At 59.1% G+C, this 23,767-nt stretch overlaps 2 protein-coding genes across 2 annotated transcripts in view; one reads left to right on the forward strand and one right to left on the reverse strand.

Annotated features, from left to right (window-relative positions):
- LOC116442196 lies at positions 1-5,132 on the forward strand. The gene is made up of 3 exons (XM_032104911.1): positions 1-2,305; positions 2,728-2,983; positions 5,119-5,132. The coding sequence occupies exons 1-3, from the start codon at positions 1,397-1,399 to the stop codon at positions 5,130-5,132; spliced, it is 1,179 nt and encodes a 392-aa protein (XP_031960802.1). The 5' UTR covers positions 1-1,396.
- The window catches only part of KCNK3 (potassium two pore domain channel subfamily K member 3), a 26,695-nt gene continuing 5,621 nt past the window's right edge, over positions 2,694-23,767 (reverse strand). Inside the window, exon 2 of the mRNA XM_032103339.1 lies at positions 2,694-6,927. Coding sequence (XP_031959230.1) covers positions 6,059-6,927 — 869 coding nt within the window. The 3' untranslated portion in view covers positions 2,694-6,058. The remainder of the gene's footprint in view (positions 6,928-23,767) is intronic.

The raw sequence follows: 23,767 nt of genomic DNA on the forward strand, positions 1-23,767 counted from the left end.
CCCAGCCCCTTTCCCAGCCCTTTTCCATCCCCTTTTCCAACCCCATTTTCCAGCCCCTTTTTCCAGCCACTTTCCAGCGGCCGTGACCGCCGGAGGACGCGGGGGGAGGGGGGAGTGTGAAATTCCCACTCCAAGGCCGGGATCGGGATGGGATTAACCCTTCCCAGGGCTGGGAGTGTGAAATTCCCACTCCAAGGGTGGGATCGGGATGGGATTAACCCTTCCCAGGGCTGGGAGTGTGAAATTCCCATTCCAAGGCCGGGATCGGGATGGGATTAACCCTTCCCAGGGCTGGGGGTGTGAAATTCCCATTCCAAGGCCGGGATCGGGATGGGATTAACCCTTCCCAGGGCTGGGGCTGGAAATTCCCACTCCAAGGCCGGGATCGAGATGGGATTAACCCTTCCCTGGACTAGGAGTGTGGAATTCTCCAAGCTCCGGCTCATCCCAGCTCCCCCAGTCCCTCGGGATCGGGACACCGAGCACCTGGATCTGCCTCTGGACCCCCGGTGACCCCATTCCCGAAATCCCGAGTTTATCCCGGTCCCCCGTGGGGACCTCTTGGATCCAAAGGGAGAAGGGGAAGGCAGCGGGATGGGGCCACCTCCTGTCCCTGCATCCATGGAAACACCGGGAATCCGGGGCCCCCCGGGATCCCGGAGATGGGATAAGGGCACATCCACAGCCTCGGGATCAGGAGGATCCATGGCCGGAACCTGGGAACGTCCCTGTGCCCATCCCGGTTATCCCAAACTTCCCGCTTCCCTCAGCATCCAGAGGCATCGGGGCCACGTTTGGGATGGGATGCGGAAAACCAGGATAAGAAAACCACGGATTCCCCTTCCCAACATCATCTCCCCTGGGAAGGGAAAACATAAAGAATTAACAGGGAATTTTTAAAGATGAAACCCTTAATTACCAAAAATTCCTTCGGATCCCAAGGCAGCCCCAGTTTTCCTCTCATTTTTCCCCCATTCATGCCTCAGTCTCCCCTGTTTTCCCCCTGTTTCCGCCCCCTTTCCCACCGGGATAACGACCTTTCCTCCCACTCCCGGCGGTTCACAGGAGTCGGGATGAGCCCTGGGATGAGCTTCCCCCACGGCAGGAATTTTAAGTCGCTCCGATGGATTGTAAATATTTGGGATACGGCTGACGGGGAAGATTTAAACGCTTTAAGAGGGGAAAAATTGGCTCAAGATTCCCGAATCCCTCGGGATCTGCCCGGAGGCTCCTGCCCCGTCCCTGGACCTGCCAGAGAAGCCCCTCTGGATCCCTCTGGATCCCTCTGGATCCTCGGGAATGCGCTGTGTTCCCAAATGCTGGAGGCAGCTGAGCTTTGTGCTGTTTTCCATGGGAAAATCCCGGCTCCGTTGTTTTCTCCGTTGGGAATTTGGACATGGAAAATAGGGCGGGATTAAAGGATGGATGCAAGGATGGAGCCATGGATGGATGGATGGAAGGAAGGAGCTGGGAATGTCCAGCTGGAGAAGGGAAGAATCCAGGGAATCCTTGGAGCCCCTTCCCGAGCCTAATGGGGCTCCAGAAGAGCTGGAGAGGGATTTGGGACAAGGGCTGGAAGGACCTTAAATCCCATCCCATTCCCACCCCGACACTTCCCACTATCCCAGGTTGCTGCAGGCCCCGTCCAGCCTGGCCTTGGTCCGGGAATCCCTTTTCCCAAAGGATGTGGAATCCCTGGATGAGCTCCAAGCCAAATCACCTCGTCTCCCTCATCCTGGGAAAGGTCAGGAGTGGGATAGAGCCTTATCCCAAAGAGAATCCGGTGTTTCCCGAATTTGCCGAGCGGAGTCGATGGAGCAGCAGCGTGGGGGGATCCCAGGGCAGCGGGATCCTCCTTTCCCAACCCTCGTTCCCTCTCCAGACCCCGAGGGAAGATTCCAAGGTGGTGCTGGGGATCGGGATCCTCCTCTCCCAGCCCTTCACTCCCCACAGATCCCACGGGAAGGAGCCGAGGTGGTGCCAAATTCCCACAGGAGCGGGATCCTCCTTTCTCAGATCCCAAGGAAAGGAACCGAGGTCCCAGGGATCAGAATCTGCCTTTCCCAGATCCCAAGGGAAGGAGCCGAGGTCCCAGGGATCAGGATCCTCCTTTCCCAGATCCCGAGGGAAGGAGCTGAGGTCCCAGGGATCAGGATCCTCCTTTCCCAGATCCCGCGGGAAGGAGCCGAGGTGGTGCCAAGGTCCCACAGGAGCGGGATCCGCCTTTCCCAGATCCCGAGGGAAGGAGCCCAAGTCCCAGAGGATTGGGGTTCTCCTCTCCCAGTTCCCGAGGGAAGAACCCGAGGTGGTACCAAGGACCCGGGGGATCGGGATCCTCCTCTCCCAGCCCCTCTTCCCCTCCCAGATCCCAAGGGAAGAATCCGAGGTCCCAGAGGATCGGGATCCTCCTTTCCCATATCCCAAAGTAAAGATTGGAGGCGATGCCGAGATCTCAAAGGATCAGGACCCTCCTCTCCCAGATCCCGAGGGAAGAATCCGAGGTCCCAGAGGATCGGGATCCTCCTTTCCCATATCCCAAAGTAAAGACTGGAGGTGATGCCGAGATCCCAAAGGATCAGGACCCTCCTCTGGCAGATCCCGAGGGAAGAATCCCAAGTCCCCGAGGATCGGGACCCTCCTCTCCCAGCCCCTCCTCCCTCTCCCTCTCCCTCGGGAAGATCCCAGGCACTCCCGATTTTCCAACAATCCTTTATTTCTCTCTCCAAGGAATTGAATCCCGCGGGACAGATCGGCTTTGGCATGAGAACCAGGGAACCCTTCCCGGTGGGAATTGGGCGCCCCTGGATGAGGAAGATGCAGAAATTCCTCCCTGGAATCATCAGGAATTGTCCCTCCCGAGCCTCCTCGCCGACGGATATTCCTGGAATTCCACGGATAGCGCCGTTTACAATAAATATCCTCTGGAATCTCACACACGGACAGCTCAAGGATCAGAAATCCGTGGATTTTCCTCTCTGGAAAGGCGACAAAACATCCCCAAAGTCCCTTCCCTGTTGTGTCCCCTCCAGGGGACTTTGGGTGCTGGGAGGGGAAAATCCCATCCTGGAAGGGTGGGAATGGGAGAGGAGGGAAGTTTTGCTTCCCTGTGGGGGTGGGGGTGACAGAGGTGACCCCCGGGGTATCCCGGGAATTCTGGGACCATCCCAGGGGTGAGGGTGGGGGCGGGAAGGGCTGTGGAGGGAAGGACGGAAAAGTGCTGTAATATCCCGAATTTCCCCCAAATACCTCTCCAGGGGGAACAGTTCCATCCCCGGAGCCTCGGTGAGGATGGAGATGGGGATCCCAGGGAATGATATCCCAAATTGTCCCTAAAATACCTCCCCAGGCGTAAGAATTCCATCCTGGAGTCCTGGTGAGAATGGAGATGGAGATCCCAAGGGATAATTTCCCAAAAATACCTCCCTGAGGGGAACAGATCCATCCCTGGAGAATTGGTGAGGATGGAAATGGGAATCCCAGGGGAAAATTGTCCCCAAAATTCCTCCCCGAGGCAAAAATTCCATTCCCAGAGTCTCAGTGGGGATGGAGATGGGGATCTCCAGGAAAAATATCCCAGATTTTCCCTAAAATACCTTCCCAGTGGGAACAATTCCATCCCTGGTGGCTTGGTGAGGATGGAGATCCCAAGGGAATCTATCCTGGATTTTCCCCAAAATACCTCTCGGAGGGAAGTAATACCATCCCTGGATTCTTGAGGAGGATGGAAATGGGGATCCCAGGGGAAAATATCCCAAATTGTCCCCAGACACCTTCCCGAGGGGAACAATTCCATCCGCAGAGCCTCGGCAGGGCTGGGCATGGAGATCCCATGGCACCGACCGGCCCCCCGCGGGAGATTCCCACTGAATCCCGTGGGTGATTCCCGCTGAATCCCATGGGTGATTCCCGCTAAATCCCATGGGTGATTCCCGCTGAATCCCGCGGGTGATTCCCGCTGAATCCCATGGGTGATTCCCGCTAAATCCCATGGGTGATTCCCGCTGAATCCCGCGGGAGATTCCCACTGAATCCCGCGGGCGATTCCCGCTAAATCCCGCGGGTGATTCCCGCTGAATCCCGCGGGTGATTCCCGCTAAATCCCATGGGTGATTCCCCCTAAATCCCATGGGTGATTCCCCCTAAATCCCATGGGTGATTCCCCCTAAATCCCACGGGCGATTCCCGCTAAATCCCACGGGCGATTCCCGCTGAATCCCGCGGGCGATTCCCGCTGAATCCCATGGGTGATTCCCGCTAAATCCCGTGGGTGATTCCCGCTGAATCCCACGGGTGATTCCCGCTGAATCCCATGGGTGATTCCCGCTAAATCCCGTGGGTGATTCCCGCTGAATCCCGTGGGTGATTCCCGCTAAATCCCATGGGCGATTCCCGCTGAATCCCGTGGGTGATTCCCCCTAAATCCCACGGGCGATTTCCGCTGAATCCCGCGGGTGATTCCCGCTAAATCCCACGGGTGATTCCCGCCGAATCCCGCGGGTGATTCCCGCTAAATCCCATGGGTGATTCCCGCTGAATCCCATGGGTGATTCCCGCTAAATCCCGCGGGTGATTCCCCCTAAATCCCGCGGGTGATTCCCGCTGAATCCCATGGGTGATTCCCACTGGATCCCTCGGGTGATTCCCCCTAAATCCCGCGGGTGATTCCCGCTGAATCCCGCGGGTGATTCCCGCTGAATCCCGCGGGCGATTCCCGCTGAATCCCGCGGGCGATTCCCGCTAAATCCCGCGGGTGATTCCCGCTGAATCCCACGGGTGATTCCCGCTAAATCCCACGGGTGATTCCCGCTGAATCCCGCGGGCGATTCCCGCTGAATCCCGCGGGCGATTCCCGCTAAATCCCGTGGGTGATTCCCGCTGAATCCCGTGGGCGATTCCCGCTGAATCCCGCGGGTGATTCCCACTGAATCCCACGGGTGATTCCCGCTGAATCCCACGGGTGATTCCCGCTAAATCCCACGGGCGATTCCCGCTGAATCCCGCGGGCGATTCCCCCTAAATCCCGCGGGCGATTCCCGCTGAATCCCGCGGGCGATTCCCGCTAAATCCCACGGGCGATTCCCGCTGAATCCCGCGGGTGATTCCCGCTGAATCCCGCAGGTGATTCCCGCTGAATCCCATGGGTGATTCCCCCTAAATCCCACGGGCGATTCCGGCTCAATCCCATGGGTGATTCCCCCTAAATCCCATGGGTGATTCCCGCTAAATCCCGCGGGTGATTCCCCCTAAATCCCGCGGGTGATTCCCGCTCAATCCCGCGGGTGATTCCCACTGGATCCCTCGGGTGATTCCCCCTAAATCCCGCGGGTGATTCCCGCTGAATCCCGCGGGTGATTCCCGCTGAATCCCGCGGGCGATTCCCGCTAAATCCCACGGGTGATTCCCGCTAAATCCCACGGGTGATTCCCGCTGAATCCCGCGGGTGATTCCCGCTAAATCCCACGGGCGATTCCCGCTGAATCCCGCGGGCGATTCCCCCTAAATCCCGCGGGCGATTCCCGCTGAATCCCACAGGCGATTCCCGCTAAATCCCGCGGGTGATTCCCGCTAAGTCCCATGGGTGATTCCTGCTAAATCCCACAGGTGATTCCTGCTAAATCCCATGGACTCCCAGCACTGCCCTCCCACAAAGGGTTAAGACGACCCCAAATCCCGGGAAGAGCAGGGTTTGGAGCAGCCTACGTGACTCCCAGCTGCTTTTCCGGCCGGCTGATGTGGAAAAGCTCCGGCTAAGCCCCTCTTAGCCTGATTTCCATGGCCGTGGGGTCCGTCTGCACTTCCCAGGGAATTCCCGAGGATCCAGAGCGTGGAGAGGGCAGGACTGGGAGGTGCCCCCCCAATCCCGCTGGATTCCGAGGCTCCCCCGCTCTCCCAACTTTCACATTTTCAAGGAGTGGTTTTTTTTGTGAAATAAAAATCCGAGAGGTTTAAATTAAAATCCCAATCTGGAGCGAACCGGGATCTGGGATCTGGGCCCGCTCCGGCGTCATTCCGGAGTCCAGAGCAGCTTCCTCGGGATCCGGGCCAGGGGGCGAAGGGGCTACACGGAGCTGCGGCGCTTGGCGAATCCCGGGAAGGCCGCCAGGCTCTGGAGCCCGGTGGACACGGAGCTGATGGCGGAACGCCGGGAATGGCAGAAGCACCGGTGCTCCGGAGTCTCGGGACAGCGGGCGGGCGAGGAGTGGCTGCGCTCCACGCCCGTGTCCGAGCTGGACAAATCCCTGGGAATGATCATGGGGATGGAATACTGCAGCTTCTCGCGGCTCTTGTACCACAGGCACGAGCACATGGACTGGAAGTGCAGCACCTCGGCGTAGACGTTCCGGAAGCCGCTCTCGGCCGGGGCCACCGCGGCGGCCTCGGGGACGGCGGGGACGGCGCCGGGCCGGGCGGCCCGGCTGAGCAGCGCCCGCTGCTCGGCGTCCCGGCGCTCGTCCTCGGCGTTCATGGTCATGAAGCGCAGCACCACCAGGTTGAGGAAGGCGCCGATGACCGTGAGCCCCGCCAGGATGTAGACGAAGCTGAAGGCCACGTACTGCGGCTGCGTCTGCAGCGCCTGGTCCTTCTGCAGCGCCACGTAGTCGCCGAAGCCGATGGTGGTCAGCGTGATGAAGCAGTAGTAGTAGGCCTGGAAGAAGCTCCAGTTCTCGTAGTGCGAGAAGGCGGCGGCGCCGATGCAGAGCGTGCTGACGCAGGAGAAGAAGCCGATGGTCACCATGTTGGCCATGGACACCTCCGGCCGCCGCATGCCCAGGCGCTTCTTGAGGCGCCGCAGCAGCGAGCGCACCCAGGTGTTGATGCGCTCGCCCAGGCTCTGGAACATCACGAGCGTCAGGGGGATGCCCAGCAGCGCGTAGAGCATGCAGAACACCTTCCCGCCGTCCGTGCTGGGCGCCGCGTGCCCGTAGCCTGGGGAGAAGGGAGAGAGGGATCGGATCCGTGCTCCCGGCGGGAATCGCGAGTGGGGAAGGGCGCTCGGAAGCGCGGGAGTGGCGGAATCCCGGAATGGTTTGGGTGGGAGAGGAGATTAAAGCTCATCCCGATCCAATGCTGACACCTGCCACGATCTCAGGGTGCTCCAGCCTGGCCTTGGGCACTGCCAGGGATCCAGGGGCAGCCACAGCTTCTCTGGGAATTCCAGCCCAGCCGGGAATTCCTTCCCAAGATCCCACCCCAAGCTCCCCTTTCCCACTGGGAAGCCATTCCCTGCCTCCTGCCCCTCCAGCCCTTTCCCAAATCCCAGCTCTCCTGGAGCCCCTTTAGGCTCGGGAAGCGGCTCCAAGGATTCCCGGGATCTTTCCCTTCTCCAGTTGAACATTCCCAGCTCTCCCAGCCTGGCATTGGATCCATCCCCATCCTGACTCCTCTCCAAGAAAGAGTTTCAGGAACGAGGGGCTTCACTTGGAATCTCAGGGCTCCAGGAAGTGTCTCCCTTCCCTTTTCCTCCCTTTTCCCATCCCCGACTTCCACAAAGATCCCTCTGGAAGGATTCTGAGTCTCCTTTAGCATGGAATCCTGGAATGGTTTGGGGGGGAGGGAGGGACCTCAAATCCCACCTCCTTCCAACCCCGACACCTTCCACTCTCCCAGGCTGCTCCAAGCCCCATCCAGCTTTTCCTTGGACACTCCCAGGGATCCAGGGGACAGCCACAGCTTCCCTGGGAATCCTGTGCCGGTGACGATGTTTGGATGGACCCCTGGCTTTGGGCACTGGGGATCCCACTCCCCAAAATTCCCATCCCAGAGCCGCGGAGATGGGGAGATCGGGAATTCTGGCGGTCTCGGGGCCCAAGGGCTCCGTTTGCGCTCTGTCACCCCCGCCCTGCCCCGTCCCGGTGCCCCAGTTCCCGCCATCCAGGGGCTGCATCCGCATCCAGCCCCGGCAGCAGCTGCGCTCCCGTAATCCCTCGACGCTGCAGATGGGATTTATCCCGCTCCGTGCAGGCGGATCGGCGCTCCCGGATGGATCCCGGGATGGCCTGGCCAGGGCCAGCTCAGGCCTTGGGATGGGGGTGGCAGGAACCCGCTGTTCCTCTTTTCCTGTCCCTTTTCCTGTCCCTGTCTTCCTTTTCCTTTTCCATCCCTTTCCAATCCCTTTCCAATCCCTTTCCCTTTCCTTCTCTTTCTTCCTTTCCCTTTCTCTTTCTTCTTTCTCATTTTTCTCTTTTCCTCCTTTTCCTCCTTTTTCTCCTTTTCCTTTTCTGTTCCTTCTCCTTTTCCTCCTTTCCCTTTGTCTTCCCCTTTCCTTATCTTTTTTCTTTCCCTTTCTCTTTTTCCTTTTCTTCCTTTTCTTCTTTCTTTCTTTTTCCTTTCCATCCTTTTCCGTGTCCTTTCCCCTTTTCCAATTCCCTTTTCCTTTTCTTTCTTACTTTCCCTTTTTCTGTTTTTCATTTTCCTCCTTTCCCTCTTTTCCCTTTCTCTTTTTCCCTTCCCCCTTTTCTCTTTCCTTTCCACTTCCCTCTTTTCCCTCTCCCTTTTCCTTTCCCTTTCCCAGGAAACCTGGGAGCAGACAGGAGCAGAGGCTGCCCGGGAGACTCCAAACCCTTCCCTGGGACTCGGAGCATTCCTGGGACAGGCCCTGGGCCCCTTTTCCAAGGCCTATCCCAGACCAGTCCCCCAAACCCTTGGGAATGCCGAGAGCAGCTCATCCGGCCCCTGTCCCTAATCCCGACCCTGTGTCCCCCTCGCTGCCACCCTGGGGGGGACAAGGATTGAGCTGGAGCGAGGGGAAAACCGGGATCGCGGGATCTCCTCCAGGGAGGGGCTGCCATGGGATCGTCTCTGTGGGAGACAGGGAGGGATGGAATCGGCAGAGAGGGAATCAACGGAGAGGGAATCGATGGAGAGGGAATTGATGGAGAGGGAATCGATGGAGAGGGAATCAGTGGGAAGGAATCCATGGAGAGGGAATCGATGGAGAGGGAAACAACAGGGAGGGAATTGATGGAGAGGGAATCAGTGGGAGGGAATCGATGGGAAGGAAATGATGGGAGGGGATTGATGGGAGGGAATCGATGGAGAGAGAGCAACACCTGAGAGAGGCACCTGAGAGCATCTCTGGGGAGCAACACCTGAGCATCACCAAAAAACATCACCTGGGACATCACCTGAGAGCATCACCAAGAACATCAGTGGAGAGCATCACCTGAGCATCACCTGAGAGCGTCATCCGGACATCCCTGAAGAGCAGCACCTAAAATCATCACCTGAGAGCATCCCCTGAGCATCACCTGAGAGCATCACCTGAGACCACCACCAGAAAACATCACCTGAGAGAGAGCATCACTGGAGAGCATCACCTGAGCATCACCTGAGAGCATCACCTGAGAGCATCACCTGAGAGCATCACCTGGGAGCATCAGCTGAGAGCATCATTGGAGCATCACCTGAGAAACACCTGAGAGCATCAGCTGAGAAACACCTGAGAGCATCAGCTGAGAGCATCACCTGAGAGCATCATTGGAGCATCGCCTGAGCATCACCTGAGAGCATCACCTGAGAACCACCCGAGAGCATCCCCTGAGAGCATCGCCTGCTCCTCGTGTGCTCCCTGCTCCTCCCTCGTGTCCCTTCCCTGTTCCTCGTGTCCCTTCCTGCCCCTTCTGTCCCTCTCCATGCTCCTCATGTCCCTTCCCTGTTCCCCATGTCCTTCTCACTCCCTGTGTCCCTTCCCTTGCTCCCTGTGTCCCTTCCCTTGCTCCCTGTGTCCTTTCCCTGTTCCCTGTGTCCATCTCTCCCTGCTCCCTGTGTCCATCTCTCCCTATTCCCTGTGTCCATCTCTCCCTGCTCCCTGTGTCCATCTTTCCCTGCTCCCAGTGTCCATCTCTCCCTGCTCCCTGTGTCCATCTCTCCCTGCTCCTTGTGTCCCTCTCTCCCTGTTCCCTGTGTCCATCTCTCCCTGCTCCCTGTGTCCATCTCTCCCTGCTCCCTGTGTCCTTTCCCTGCTCCCTGTGTCCTTTCCCTGCTCCCTGTGTCCATCTCTCCCTGCTCCCTGTGTCCATCTCTCCCTGCTCCGTGTCCCTCTCTCCCTGTTCCCTGTGTCCATCTCTCCCTGCTCCCTGTGTCCATCTCTCCCTGTTCCCTGTGTCCCTCTCTCCCTGCTCCTTGTGTCCCTCTCTCCCTGCTCCCTGTGTCCATCTCTCCCTGCTCCGTGTCCCTCTCTCCCTGTTCCCTGTGTCCATCTCTCCCTGCTCCCTGTGTCCATCTCTCCCTGTTCCCTGTGTCCCTCTCTCCCTGCTCCCTGTGTCCCTCTCTCCCTGCTCCCTGTGTCCATCTCTCCCTGCTCCCTGTGTCCATCTCTCCCTGCTCCTTGTGTCCTTTCCCTGCTCCCTGTGTCCATCTCTCCCTATTCCCTGTGTCCATCTCTCCCTGCTCCCTGTGTCCATCTTTCCCTGCTCCCAGTGTCCATCTCTCCCTGCTCCCAGTGTCCATCTCTCCCTGCTCCTTGTGTCCTTTCCCTGCTCCCTCTGTCCTTTCCCTGCTCCCAGTGTCCATCTCTCCCTGCTCCCTGTGTCCTTTCCCTGCTCCCTGTGTCCATCTCTCCCTGCTCCGTGTCCCTCTCTCCCTGCTCCCAGTGTCCATCTCTCCCTGCTCCCTGTGTCCATCTCTCCCTGCTCCCTGTGTCCTTTCCCTGCTCCCTGTGTCCTTTCCCTGCTCCCTGTGTCCATCTCTCCCTGCTCCCTGTGTCCCTCTCTCCCTGCTCCGTGTCCCTCTCTCCCTGTTCCCTGTGTCCATCTCTCCCTGCTCCCTGTGTCCATCTCTCCCTGCTCCCTGTGTCCCTCTCTCCCTGTTCCCTGTGTCCATCTCTCCCTGCTCCCTGTGTCCATCTTTCCCTGCTCCCTGTGTCCATCTTTCCCTGCTCCCAGTGTCCATCTCTCCCTGCTCCCAGTGTCCATCTCTCCCTGCTCCTTGTGTCCTTTCCCTGCTCCCTCTGTCCTTTCCCTGCTCCCAGTGTCCATCTCTCCCTGCTCCTTGTGTCCTTTCCCTGCTCCTTGTGTCCTTTCCCTGTTCCCTGTGTCCTTCTCTCCCTGTTCCCTGTGTCCTTTCCCTGTTCCCTGTGTCCTTTCCCTGCTCCCAGTGTCCATCTCTCCCTGCTCCCAGTGTCCATCTCTCCCTGCTCCCTGTGTCCATCTCTCCCTGCTCCGTGTGTCCTTTCCCTGCTCCTTGTGTCCTTTCCCTGTTCCCTGTGTCCTTCTCTCCCTGTTCCCTGTGTCCTTTCCCTGTTCCCTGTGCCCTTTCCCTGTTCCCTGAGTCCCTTCCCTGCTCCTCGTGCTCAATCCGGAGTCACATCCCCAGCCCTCATCCCGCCCTCCACCATCCCCTTCCCATCATCCCAAATCTCGCCATTCCAGCTGTTTGGGATGGATTTTGGGATGGAGCCTCCAGCAGTGCCCACGGGTGTCTTCCCAAAACCTCCCTGAGCATCCTCCTGCCTTTCCCTGCCTTTCCCTGCCTGCTCCTGCCCTCTCCAGCCGCCTCCAGCCTCTCCATCCCTCTGCATCCCTCTCCAGCCTCCCGGAGCTATTTTTAGCCCTCTTTCCCGAGGGAAGGGAGTTTATGAGCTCTCCAAGCGTCCGTCAATCCCCCGATCCGCCCCCCCCGTCCCCGGTTTTAGCAGGAGCTGCCTGAGCTCCGGCACGTCTGAGCTTGGGGGAGAAGGTCGGGAACGGCAGATCCAGCCAGCGGCGAGAGGGAAAACCCCGGGAAAGCGGCGCAGGGGGTGACCCCCAAATCCCTCTGGGACCCGCGGCTGGCGAGGAATTGTGTCGGAGAGCAGGGCCACATTCCAGCCTGGAAATCCGCCGGGAATAAGCCCTGAAATCCCGGCTCCTTCTCCACCTCCTGCCCCCCTCCACCACCCCCCAGTCCTTCCCAGCTCCCAGAGGTGTCCCGGGAGCGCTGGAGCCGAGGGACGGCGGGGTCGGGATCCCGCTGCGGGCGGGCCGGGAGCAGGGATCGTGTCCCCAGGGAGGGAGGATGACACGTCCCGAAGGAACGCGGCCGATCCTGGCCTTTTTAGGGATGGAGGAGCGGGGCTGGATCCGGCCCCGGAGCAGGTGCAGGGCTGGCCCCGGGCCGGGAGCGAAGCCCGGCTGTCGGAGCGATGGACGGCCGGGATTAGCGGGACAGCTGCGGGAACGGGAACGGCGAGGGGGAAAATGGGACGCGGCTGGAGCGGGCAGAGGGTTGGGAAGGCAGGAAAGGATCACTGGGAATGAGGCTGGAAGGGTGGGAGGGGGATGAGCCCTCCAGGAGGGAGCGCAGGGAGTGGGGCGGGGGATGCGGGGAACCGGGGAATGGGGCAGGGGAAACAGGGAATCGGGGAATCAGGGAGTCGGGGAATCAGGGAGTCAGGGAATCAGGGAGTCAGGGAATCAGGGAGTCAGGGAGTCAAGGAATCGGGGAATCGGGGAATCGGGGAATCGGGGAATCGGGGAATCGGGGAATGGGGTAGGGGGTGCTGGGAATCAGGGAATGGGGCAGGGGAACCAGGGAATCAGGGAATCAGGGAGTCAGGGAGTCAGGGAATCAGGGAGTCGGGGAATTGGGGAGTCAGGGAATCAGGGAGTCGGGGAATCGGGGAGTCAGGGAATCGGGGAATCAGGGAGTCAGGGAATCAGGGAATGGGGCAGGGGGTGCTGGGAATCAGGGAATAGGGGAATGGGGGAATCAGGGAATCAGGGAATGGGGTAGGGGAACCAGGGAACCAGAACAGGGGGATCCAGGGAACCGGGACAGGGGATTCAGGGAATGGGGCGGGGGATGGATGGAGTCTCCTCATGCCAGCCCTTCCCCATATCCCAGTGCTCCCAGTAAGGATCAGCATCTTGCTCCCAGTACGGATTACTGTCCCAGTGCTCCCAGTAAGGATCATTGACCCAGTGCTCCCAGTACGGATTACTGTCCCAGTGCTCCCAGTAAGGATCATTGTCCCAGTGCTCCCACTAAGGATCACTGTCCCCCTGTTCCCAGTAAGGATCAGCATCCCACTGTTCCCAGTAAGGATCATTGTCCCAGTGCTCCCAGTACGGATCACTGTCCTGCTGTTCCCAGTACAGATCACTGTCCCAATGTTCCCAGTAAGGATCACTGTCCCAGTGCTCCCACTAAGGATCAGTATCCCGCTGTTCCCAGTAAGGATCAGCATCCCACTGTTCCCAGTAAGGATCACTGTTCCCAGTGCTCCCAGTAAGGATCAGCATCCCACTGTTCCCAGTAAGGATCAGCATCCCACTGTTCCCAGTAAGGATCACTGTTCCCAGTGCTCCCAGTAAGGATCAGCATCCCACTGTTCCCAGTAAGGATCACTGTCCCAGTGCTCGCAGCAAGGATCAGAATCCCACTGTTCCCAGTAAGGATCACTGTTCCCAGTGCTCCCAGTAAGGATCAGCATCCCACTGTTCCCAGCGCCAGGACTGAGCCCGGCCATCCCAGCTGTCCCCAGGCCGGGGGAGGGGACCCAGCTGTTCCCCAGGAGCCGCCCGCATTCCCGGGAATGGCAACCGAGCCGTGAGAGGGCAGCTGGGAACGGCAGCAGGTGCCGGTGGCTGCGGAATTCCAGCCTGTGCCGGGGAAACCTGGAGCTGGCACCGAGGGACACGGCCAGGGGGACACCTGGGTCCTGCAGAGCCACCAGAATCCCTGGATGGGGCTGAGGGCAGCGGGAAGGGGCCCAGGGACACCTCCTGCAGCCGGAGCAGAGGGATGGGATCTGGAGTGGGATGAGCCGGGAATGAAGAGCTGGAGGGACCCCTGGGACACCCAGAATGCCGACTGTTCCTGTTGCAGCTGTTCCTTGTATCCATCCGTCCATCCATGGATCCATGGATCCATCCATCCATCCATGGATCCATGGATCCATCCATCTGTCCATGGATCCATCCATCCATCCATGGATCCATCCCTCCATGGATCCATCCATCTGTCCATGGATCCATCCATCCATCCATGGATCCATCCCTCCATGGATCCATCCATCCGTGGATCCAATCATCCATCCATCCATGGATCCATCCCTCCATCCCTCCATCCATCCATCCACCCATCCGTGGATCCATCCATCCGTGGATCCATCCCTCCATGGATCCCTCCCTCCACCCATCCATGGATCCATGGATCCCTCCATCCATCCCTCCATCCCTCCCTCCATCCCTCCATCCCTCCATCCATCCATCCATGGATCCATCCATCCATCCCTCCATCCATGGATCCATGGATCCCTCCATCCATCCCTCCATCCATCCATGCCTCCCTCCCTCCATCCCTCTCTCCTCCCACATCCCAAAATCCCCTCTGCTCCGTCTCGCCCTGCTCCCACTTTCCCCCCACCCCGGAAAAGTGGGATGTCATTCCATGGATGGGGTACTGGAACAATGTGAGAGCCCCCATGGGATCCCAAGGATTGGGGACTCCCAGGATTCCCCATTCCCAGCAGGATTGGGGGGGTGGGGGGGGGCTGGATGTGGGGCCGCACCCTGAGTGCCCCCCTTTATTCCCACATCCCCCCAAAATTCCTGCGTCATTCCCAAAGGGATTTGCCTCCACACTGGGATCCCTCCTGGATTTTTTGGGGTGGTGGTGGGGGGGGGGGGGGTGGCTGATTCCCCCCTTCCCCAGCGCCTCCCGCAGCCGGGGGGGTCGGGATGGAGTCATGGAAAATCCCGGCGCCGGCCAAGCTCCCTGTTTGCGCCAAAACTGGCAATTTTTCCTTGGATTCTGGGGCCTCGCCAGCCCCTTCCCGGCCCCCCCCCGCCAGCCCTCCCCTCTCCCTGGAAAAGGGGGGCCCCCAGCAGGAAGGGGGGTCCTGAGCCCATGGATAAGGTGGGATATCCCGGGAATGGGATATCCCAAAGGGGGTGGTCCCAGCTTTGGGAGGGGGCACCGGCTCCAGCGGGAATGAAAAGTCCCACAAGGATTTTAGGATGGATTTGTGTCCCAAAATGGGCAGGGATGGGGGGCCGGGTCCTTCCCGGGAAAGGGGGATCCTGGTCCAGGCACGGAATTCCCTCCCGCAGCATCCAGGGGGTCCTGAGCCCACCTGAGGAGGGACAGAGCCCCCGGCCCCGGGCAGGATTCCAAAGGATCCCTGGGATGGGGATGTGGGATATGGGATATGGGATATGGGATGTGGGATATGGGATATGGGATGGGGATGTGGGATATGGGATGTGGGATATGGAATATGGGATGGGGATATGGGATATGGGATGGGGATGTGGGATATGGGATGGGGATGTGGGATATGGGATATGGGATGTGGGATATGGGATATGGGATGGGGATGTGGGATATGGGATATGGGATATGGGATATGGGATATGGGATATGGGATGGGGATGTGGGATATGGGATGGGGATGTGGGATATGGGATATGGGATATGGGATATGGGATATGGGATATGGGATGGGGATGTGGGATATGGGATATGGGATATGGGATATGGGATATGGGATGGGGATGTGGGATGGGGATATGGGGATATGGGGATATGGGATATGGGATGTGGGATATGGGATGTGGGATATGGGATGGGGATGTGGGAAGGGGGATGGGGGATATGGGATATGGGATGTGGGATATGGAATATGGGATGGGGATATGGGATATGGGATATGGGATATGGGATGTGGGATATGGAATATGGGATATGGGATGGGGATGTGGGATGGGGATATGGGATATGGGATGTGGGATATGGAATATGGGATGGGGATATGGGATATGGGATATGGGATATAGGATATGGGATGTGGGATATGGGATATGGGATATGGGATGGGGATGTGGGATGGGGATATGGGGATATGGGATATGGGATGTGGGATGTGGGATATGGGATGTGAAATGTGGGATGGGAACGTGGGATGGGAATGGGGATGCAGGGCAGGAATGAGGGATGCAGGGATGGATCCAGTCCCTTCTGCCTGGGAGCTGCTGATTCCGTCCATCCCAGAAATCCCATTCCCGGCTCTTGGATCCACACCCAGCCCGAGCCACCAGCCCCGGTGCTCGGGAAAAATTGGGAAAAACTCCTAAACCTCCCAAAACCTGGGATGGTTTTTCCTGGCCCGGATCCGCCCCCCCCCCCCCCCCTCCCCGGCCCGTGGTGTTCGTTCCTTGCTCCCAGCCGGGATTTGCTGGGATTTAAGGAGGAATCTGCTGGGAAAGGCCAGGAGCGGGAATGGATGGCTGCTGTCGCTCCCGGATGGAAAAAAGCCGGGAATTTATGGCCTGGGCGGGAGAGGGGGATGGGAGAGGGATGGAGGGAGAGGGAGGATCCAGAGGGGCTCCGATCCCGATCCCGATCCCGATCCCTGTGCTGAATCCCGTGGGAAAACCCACATGAGGCCTCCCCACCCTCGGGTTTGCCGGAGTCTCCTTGGGAAGAGATTCCCTGGAAAAGGCGCTGGATCCCATCCGGGCTGGGATTGTCACCCCACACCCTCATCCCACCGGGAAGGGGCTCCGATCCCAACAGGAATTCTCCACGTCCTCGTCCACCCGCTTCCTGCTCATTCCCGGTGGGAAAATCCCTGGCAGAGGATCCAGAGGGAACACCCAGGAATCCCAGTATGAAACTGGGAAAGGCAACTGGGAAGGGAGGGAAGTGATCCCGATTTTCCGGTGCTGCTCTCTGACAATTCCCGGGAATGGGACGCCCCAACAACCCCAGGGATGGCCGGGATCGCTCTCCCGGGAAAAGCCAGGAGGGAACAGGAATTCCAGCCCTGGAACTGCGGTGGAATTTCTCCCCTTCCCTGTTAATTCCAAAGCCTATGGATGGTTCGGGAGGTGCCACCAGTGATTTCCATGGGAATGGGGTTTTTTTGTGGAACGGGAACAGCAGCGTCCCGAGGGGATGGAAGGAATTCCAGCCCTGGAATTCCTGTGGGAATTCTCCCCCTTTCCTGTTAATTCCAAGTCCCATTCCCTGTTCCAAGGGGCCACCACAGATTTCCACGGAAATTGGTTTTTTGTGGAACAGCAACGTCCCGAGGGAATGGAAGGAGAAGGGGCCGTTTCCCCAACTGCTCCATGCTCCTTATCCCAGCAATTCCCAAATATTCCCGGAGTTTTTCTCTCAAATCCAGGGAATTCAGTGTCCCCACTGCTGGAGGCGACAGCGCTGACCCCAAATCCCGCCCCATGCCAGGACCGGGAGCAGGGAAAGGCCGTGGATGCCATGGATTGGGAACAGCGGGGGGGCACCGGCCCGGGCGGGACGGGAGGGGACAGGAGGGGACGGGGCTGATAAGGGGGGGGTGATAAAGGGGGTGATAAGAGGGGACAGGGGGTGATAAGGAGGGACAGGGGGTGATAAGGAGGGACAGGGGGTGATAAGAGGGGACAGGAGGTGATAAGAGGGGACAGGAAGGGGTCAGCGAGTGACTGTGAGGACAGAGGGGAACAGGAGGGGACAGAGGAGACAGGGGGTGATAAGGGGGGGACAGGGGGTGATAAGGGGAGACAGGAGGTGATAAGGAGGGACAGGGGGGTGATAAGGAGGGACAGGGGGTGATAAGAGGGGACAGGGGGTGATCATGGGGAACAGAGGGGGACAGGAGGGGACAGAGGAGACAGGGGGTGATAAAGGGGGGACAGGGGGTGATAAGAGGGGATGGGGGGTGATAAGAGGGGACAGGGGGTGATAAGGGGGGACAGGGGGTGATAAGAGGGGACAGGAGGTGATAAGGGGGGACGGGGGGTGATAAGGAGGGACAGGGGGTGATAAAGGGGGACGGGGGGTGATAAGGGGGGACAGGAGGTGATAAGGGGAGACAGGAGGTGATAAGAGTGGACAGGGAGGTGATAAGGGGGGACAGGGGGTGATAAGGGGGGACAGGAGGTGATAAGGGGGGGACAGGGGGTGATAAGGGGGGACAGGGGGTGATAAGAGGGGACAGGAGGTGATAAGGGGGGACGGGGAGGTGATAAGAGGGGACGGGGGGTGATAAAGGGGGACGGGGGGTGATAAGAGGGGACGGGGGGTGATAAGGGGGGACAGGAAGGGGTCAGGGGGTGGCTGTGGGGACAGAGGGGGACAGGAGGGGACAGAGGTGTGACAAATGGGGCAGAAGGGGGGACAGGGGCCACGAAGGGGACACGAGGGGGACTTTGGGGACAGAAGGAGGACAAGGGGGTGAGAAATGGGGTCAGAGGGGAACGGGAAGGGCTGTGGGGGCAGGAGGGGACAGGGGACACGGGGGACAGGAGGGGACAGGGGGTGATGGAGGGGACAGGAGGGGACACGGGGGACAGGAGGGGACAGGGGGTGATGGAGGGGACAGGAGGGGACACGGAGGGGACAGGAGGGGACAGGGGGTGATGGAGGGGACAGGAGGGGACACGGAGGGGACAGGAGGGGACACGGGGGACAGGAGGGGACAGGAGGGGACAGGAGGGGACACGGAGGGGACAGGAGGGGACACGGAGGGGACAGGAGGGGACAGGGGGTGATGGAGGGGACAGGAGGGGACACGGAGGGGACAGGAGGGGACAGAAGGAAAGGGGGGGGCTCTGGGGACAGGAAGGGCCGGGGGGTGACAAATGGGGACAGGAGGGGACGGGGGGCACAGGAGGGGACAGGAGGGGACAAACGGGGACAAGGGGCCCCGGTCTCCTCCCGGCTCCGGTTCCGGGCGCTGTTCCCGTGCCAAAGGCCCGGGCGGGTCGGTGGCAGATGGTGACACCGCGGTGGCGTTTGCCACCTGCTCCCTCTCCGCTGGCGGCCGGGGGGGAGGGGGGAGGATGGGATGGCGTCTTTTGGGATGGCGTCTTTTGGGATGGCGTCTTTTGGGATGGCGTCTTTTGGGATGGCTTTTTTTGGGATCGCGTCTTTTGGGATGGCGTCTTTTGGGATCACATCTTTTGGGATGGCGTTTTTTGGGATGGCTTTTTTTGGGATGGCTTTTTTTGGGATCGCGTCTTTTGGGATGGCGTTTTTCTGGGATGGCGTCTTTCGGGATGGCGTTTTTTGGGATGGCATCTTTTGGGATGGCATCTTTTGGGATGGCGTCTTTTGGGATCACATCTTTTGGGATGGCGTCTTTTGGGATCACATCTTTTGGGATGGCGTTTTTTGGGATGGCTTTTTTTGGGATCGTGTCTTTTGGGATGGCTTTTTTTGGGATCGCGTCTTTTGGGATGGCGTTTTTTTTGGGATCGCGTCTTTTGGGATGGCTTTTTTTGGGATGGCATCTTTTGGGATGGCGTCTTTTGGGATGGCGTTTTTTTGGGATGGCGTCTTTTGGGATGGCGTCTTTTGGGATGGCGTTTTTTTGGGATGGCGTCTTTTGGGATGGAGTCTTTTAGGATGGCATTTTTTTGGGATCGCGTCTTTTGGGATGGCATCTTTTGGGATGGAGTCTTTTGGGATGGCGTATTTTTGGGATGGCGTCTTTTGGGATCACATCTTTTGGGATGGCTTTTTTTGGGATGGCGTATTTTTGGGATGGCGTCTTTTGGGATGGCGTTTTTTTGGGATGGCGTTTTTCTGGGATGGCGTCTTTTGGGATGGCATTTTTTTGGGATCACATCTTTTGGGATGGCGTCTTTTGAGATGGCATTTTTTTGGGATCGCGTCTTTTGGGATGGCGTCTTTTGAGATGGCGTTTTTTTGGGATCGCGTCTCTTGGGATTGCATTTTTTTGGGATCGCATCTTTTGGGATGGCGTTTTTTTGGGATCGCATCTTTTGGGATGGCGTTTTTTGGGAGTGATCCAGAGCCAGCGCAGCCCGCCCTGGCTCGGGGCAGCGGCAGAGGTGACAAGGGACACGCGGGGTGACACCGCCACCCCCCCGGGGACCTGCGCGCTCCAAGGGCGGCCCCGCTCCTTCCCTGCCTCTGGAATTGCGGGGTGGGGACATCCCAGCCCCTGGAATTGCTTTGGAGCAGCGCCGGGAGCTGCTCCTCTCCCGGCTTTTTTTTTTTTTTTTTTCATGGATAAAGGGAAAAAAAACCCAAAAGGGATCCAAACTTTTCCCAGTGGGATCTGTAATCCCGGGTTTTCCTCCTTCCCGTCCCACCGGGATCTCCCCCGGCTCAGGAGCTGCTTCCCGATCCCAGTCTGGCTTTTCCCTGTCCCGCCGAGAGCTGGGTGCGGAATTCCCGGAAAAATCCCTTTTTTCCTGCCCTGGAAAACCCAATTCCATGGGAAGAATGGAGTTTTCCATCCCTTTTCCCTGGATCTGGAGGGGTTTCCTCTCATTCCAGCCTCATCCCAGCTTTGCTGCATATCCAGACACCGAAATAATGGGATTTTGGGAAAACCGATCTTCCTGCACATCTGGATGTCCGAGCCCCTTCTCCCACATCCCTGGAAATCCCGGGAAAACCAGGCTGGATACAGGGAAAGCCTTTGGGGGCCATTCCCTCTGGAATTCCCACCCCGGACACACATTTGGGATACCAGGAATCCTCATCCCGATCCCAAAGCCATGGAGTCCAACACCAGGATTTAAAGGTTTGGAGCACTGGGAGCAGCAGGAATTTCTGGGATGCGATGGTTGGCTTGGGATCAGCCCCACTCCAGCATTCGCAGCTCCCGGCAGCGGGATCGGGAATCCCGGGAGAGGCAGAGTGGGATCCCGGTCCCTGCCCGTGGTCACGGTTCCTTGGGATGGATCCCGGTGGATCCGGGTGGATTTGTGTCCCTCTCCGGAGGGACATTCCAGGATCCTTGGGATGGGCTGGATCCCGCTGGAGCTTCCCAGCTCCCCCCCCCCCAACTTCCAGAGCTTTTCCGGCTGCTCCTGGCAGCAGGATCGGGAATCCTGGGAAAAGCCAGAGCTGGGATCCTCCTGGCAGCAGCTGCGCCAGCACCGGGATAACGATGGGAATGAAGAACACCGGGATACTGGGAATAACAAACACCCTGACAGCACCGGGATAATGGGAATGAAAAACACCGGGATACTGGGAGTGACAAACACCCTGACAGCACCGGGATAATGGGAATGAAAAACACCGGGACACAGGGAATGACAAACACCCTGACAGCACCGGGATAATGGGAATGAAAAACACCGGGATACTGGGAGTGACAAACACCTGACAGCACCGGGATAATGGGAATGGCAAACCCTGGGATACTGGGAGTAATAAACACTGGGATGCCGGGAATAATAAACATTGGGAAAAGAGCCACGGGAATAATGAGCACCTGGAGTGCGGGAATAACAAATACTGGGATGACAGCTCTGGGAATAACACCCTGACACCGGGATAACGGGAATAACAAACACCGGGATAACAGCCCTGGAATAACACCCTGACACCGGGATAACAGCCCTGGGAATAACAAACACCGGGATAACAGCTCTGGAATAACACCCTGACACCGGGATAACGGGAATAACAAACACCGGGATAACAGCTCTGGAATAACAAACAACGGGATAACAGCCCTGGGAATAACAAACACCGGGATAACAGCCCTGGAATAACACCCTGACACCGGGATAACGGGAATAACAAACACCGGGATAACAGCCCTGGGAATAACAAACACCGGGATAACAGCTCTGGAATAACACCCTGACACCGGGATAACAGCCCTGGGAATAACAAACACCGGGATAACAGCTCTGGGAATAACAAACACTGGGATAACAGCTCTGGAATAACACCCTGACACCGGGATAACAGCCCTGGGAATAACAAACACCGGGATAACAGCCCTGGAATAACACCCTGACACCGGGATAACGGGAATAACAAACACCGGGATAACAGCCCTGGGAATAACAAACACCGGGATAACAGCTCTGGAATAACACCCTGACACCGGGATAACGGGAATAACAAACACCGGGATAACAGCTCTGGGAATAACAAACACCGGGATAACAGCTCTGGAATAACACCCTGACACCGGGATAACAGCCCTGGGAATAACAAACACCGGGATAACAGCTCTGGAATAACACCCTGACACCGGGATAACAGCCCCAGGAATAACAAACACCAGGATAACAACCCTGGGAATACCGAACACCCCAATCCCGGTATTTCAGCTCCGGGAATGATTTTGCATCCCAACCTTGGGATTTCGGGCCTGGGAACCCCCCAATATCCAAATCCCAACCCTGGGAATCGCCGAGCACCCCAACACCGGGATTCCAGCCCCGGGAACAAACAGCCACCCCAACATCCGTGTCCCAATGCCGGGAATGCACAGGGACGGCCCAAAATCCGTGTCACAGCTCCGGGGACAACAGACACCCCGAAATCTGCCTCAAACCGGGTGTCCCCCATCCCATCCCATCCCATCCCATCCCATCCCATCCCATCCCATCCCATCCCATCCCTCCAGCTCCACGTGTCACCCGCTCTCCCCTCCTGTCCCCCCTGCTGTCCCCTCACTGCCCCCTCACTGTCCCCTCCTGTCCCCCCTGCTGTCCCCTCACTGTCCCCTCCTGCCCCCTCACTGCCCCCTCATTGTCCCCTCCTGTCCCCTCACTGCCCCCTCACTGTCCCCTCACTGTCCCCTCACTGTCCCCTCACTGTCCCCTCCTGTCCCCTCACTGCCCCCTCACTGTCCCCTCACTGTCCCCTCGCTGTCCCCTCACTGTCCCCTCCTGTCCCCTCGCTGTCCCCTCACTGTCCCCTCACTGTCCCCTCACTGCCCCCTCGCTGTCCCCTCACTGTCCCCTCACTGTCCCCTCACTGTCCCCTCCTGTCCCCTCACTGCCCCCTCACTGCCCCCTCACTGCCCCCTCACTGTCCCCTCCTGTCCCCTCACTGCCCCCTCACTGCCCCCTCACTGCCCCCTCACTGTCCCCTCCTGTCCCCTCACTGTCCCCTCACTGCCCCCTCACTGCCCCCTCACTGCCCCCTCACTGTCCCCTCACTGCCCCCTCACTGTCCCCTCCTGTCCCCTCACTGTCCCCTCACTGTCCCCTCCTGTCCCCTCACTGTCCCCTCACTGCCCCCTCACTGCCCCCTCACTGTCCCCTCAATGCCCCCTCACTGCCCCCTCACTGTCCCTCACTGCCCCCTCACTGTCCCCTCACTGTCCCCTCCTGTCCCCTCACTGCCCCCTCACTGCCCCCTCACTGCCCCCTCACTGTCCCCTCCTGTCCCCTCACTGTCCCCTCACTGCCCCCTCACTGCCCCCTCACTGTCCCCTCCTGTCCCCTCACTGCCCCCTCACTGCCCCCTCACTGCCCCCTCACTGCCCCCTCACTGTCCCCTCAATGCCCCCTCACTGCCCCCTCACTGCCCCCTCACTGTCCCCTCCTGTCCCCTCCTGCCCCCTCACTGTCCCCTCCTGTCCCCTCCTGTCCCCTCACTGTCCCCTCACTGCCCCCTCACTGTCCCCTCACTGTCCCCTCACTGTCCCCTCGCTGTCCCCTCCTGTCCCCTCACTGTCCCCTCACTGTCCCCTCCTGTCCCCTCACTGTCTCCTCACTGTCCCCTCACTGTCCCCTCGCTGTCCCCTCACTGCCCCCTCACTGTCCCCTCGCTGTCCCCTCACTGTCCCCTCCTGTCCCCTCACTGTCCCCTCACTGTCCCCTCACTGTCCCCTCACTGCCCCCTCACTGTCCCCTCCTGTCCCCTCACTGCCCCCTCGCTGTCCCCTCCTGTCCCCCCTGCTGTCCCCTCACTGTCCCCTCCTGTCCCCTCACTGTCCCCTCACTGCCCCCTCACTGTCCCCTCCTGTCCCCCCTCGCTGTCCCCTCACTGTCCCCTCACTGTCCCCTCCTGTCCCCTCACTGTCCCCTCACTGCCCCCTCACTGTCCCCTC

Source organism: Corvus moneduloides, chromosome 3 (assembly GCF_009650955.1).
Source record: "Corvus moneduloides isolate bCorMon1 chromosome 3, bCorMon1.pri, whole genome shotgun sequence".
Lineage (NCBI taxonomy): Eukaryota > Metazoa > Chordata > Aves > Passeriformes > Corvidae > Corvus > Corvus moneduloides.